General features: G+C 52.1%; 1 protein-coding gene across 2 annotated transcripts; it reads right to left on the minus strand.

Moving 5' to 3' along the window:
* Positions 1–965, minus strand: KVP18_004651 (uncharacterized protein; the record flags this gene model as incomplete). Of its 2 annotated transcripts, XM_067957487.1 has the most annotated exons (2): positions 31–64; positions 115–965. In XM_067957487.1, the coding sequence occupies 2 exons, from the start codon at positions 963–965 to the stop codon at positions 31–33; spliced, it is 885 nt and encodes a 294-aa protein (XP_067813923.1). The 2 variants fall into 2 exon arrangements, with proteins under 2 accessions (XP_067813924.1, XP_067813923.1); XM_067957488.1 differs by having other exon boundaries at positions 1–965.
* Positions 966–1,177: the final 212 nt, after the last annotated feature.

A 1,177-nucleotide genomic window follows, 5' to 3' on the forward strand; every position in this document is an offset into this window, starting at 1 on the left:
TCGTCTTCGTAATCCTCGTAATCCTCCGGTTCAATGATGTGATCCAGAGCGAAGTACGTTGGGACTGAAGCGACAACAGAGAGTATCGTGCCCACATAGAGCTGCTGCTCGTACTTGAAGGTCGCGATGAGATCAGTAGCCCACGCAATGGTAGCGCCTAGGGACTGGATTCCCTTATAACAGGCAGCATACTTCACATTGCGAGTGATGCTGTTGCCGGCGGCTGCCGACATGACCCAGTAGCAGAAGGACTGGAACACAGCATCCTGCATACCCATCAGAATAAAGACAATCACAAGGCCGACATAGTTGCTGTCCTGCAAGTCGAAGCCGCAGACCCCTTCGCCCTTCTCCCAACCCTTTCCACCGTCAGTACCGCACTTGACAGTGTAGTTAACAATGAACGCAGAGCCCCACGCGACGGCCAGGTTCACCATGTTCCACGAGAAGGCGTAGACTCCTCTCTTCCTCATGGCCCAGCCTTTCTTGTCGGTGATGAACCCTGTCAAAGTAGCGCCGAGCATCTGCGCACCCCAGAAGAGTCCAGAATTGAGACCGCGGGTTCTAACGTTGAAGAGCATAGAATTGTAGCCCTGGAACTCGTAGGTGTAGAACCAGTTCGACGCGAAGAAGAAGAGCATCATCTTGATGACAAAGGGGTCAGTGATAGCTTTGACGGCGGCAACGATCTCCTCCTTGGCGCCAGTAGCCTTCTCAAAGATCACTGGACTTCCATCCTTCTTGGTTACCTTATTGGGGTCCACGAGCAGAAATATTGAAGAGATGGAACCGATAATCATCAGAGCGATGAATGTGAAGTACGAAGACGGATTGGCACCACCTCCCACGGTGTTCCAATTGAGAGCCATCGAAAGAATTCCTCCGAAAACCCCTCCCAGGTTGAAGATGATCCAGAAGTTTCGAATGAAGGCTCCCTTCTGGTCAGGTGTGGAGTACGCCATCATGATAGCACCTTGAGCGGTCCAGAAGAGACCAGCGCCGATACCCAACACAGAACCTCCAATAGCCCCAACCCAGTAACCTTTGTCACTGAAATACGCGCAGACGGCGTAGATTGCATAGGTGAGACCCCCAAAGAGGAACAACGGCTTGGGCCCGAGCAAGTTAAAAAAGACGCCAGAAAAGTAGCCCACAACAGTGAAAAAGGAGTACAGCG

This window comes from the organism of the source record quoted next, assembly GCF_019968955.1.
Source record: "MAG: Porospora cf. gigantea A chromosome Unknown PgA_NODE_10735_length_1177_cov_2608.88, whole genome shotgun sequence".
NCBI classification, from domain to species: domain Eukaryota; phylum Apicomplexa; class Conoidasida; order Eugregarinorida; family Porosporidae; genus Porospora; species Porospora cf. gigantea A.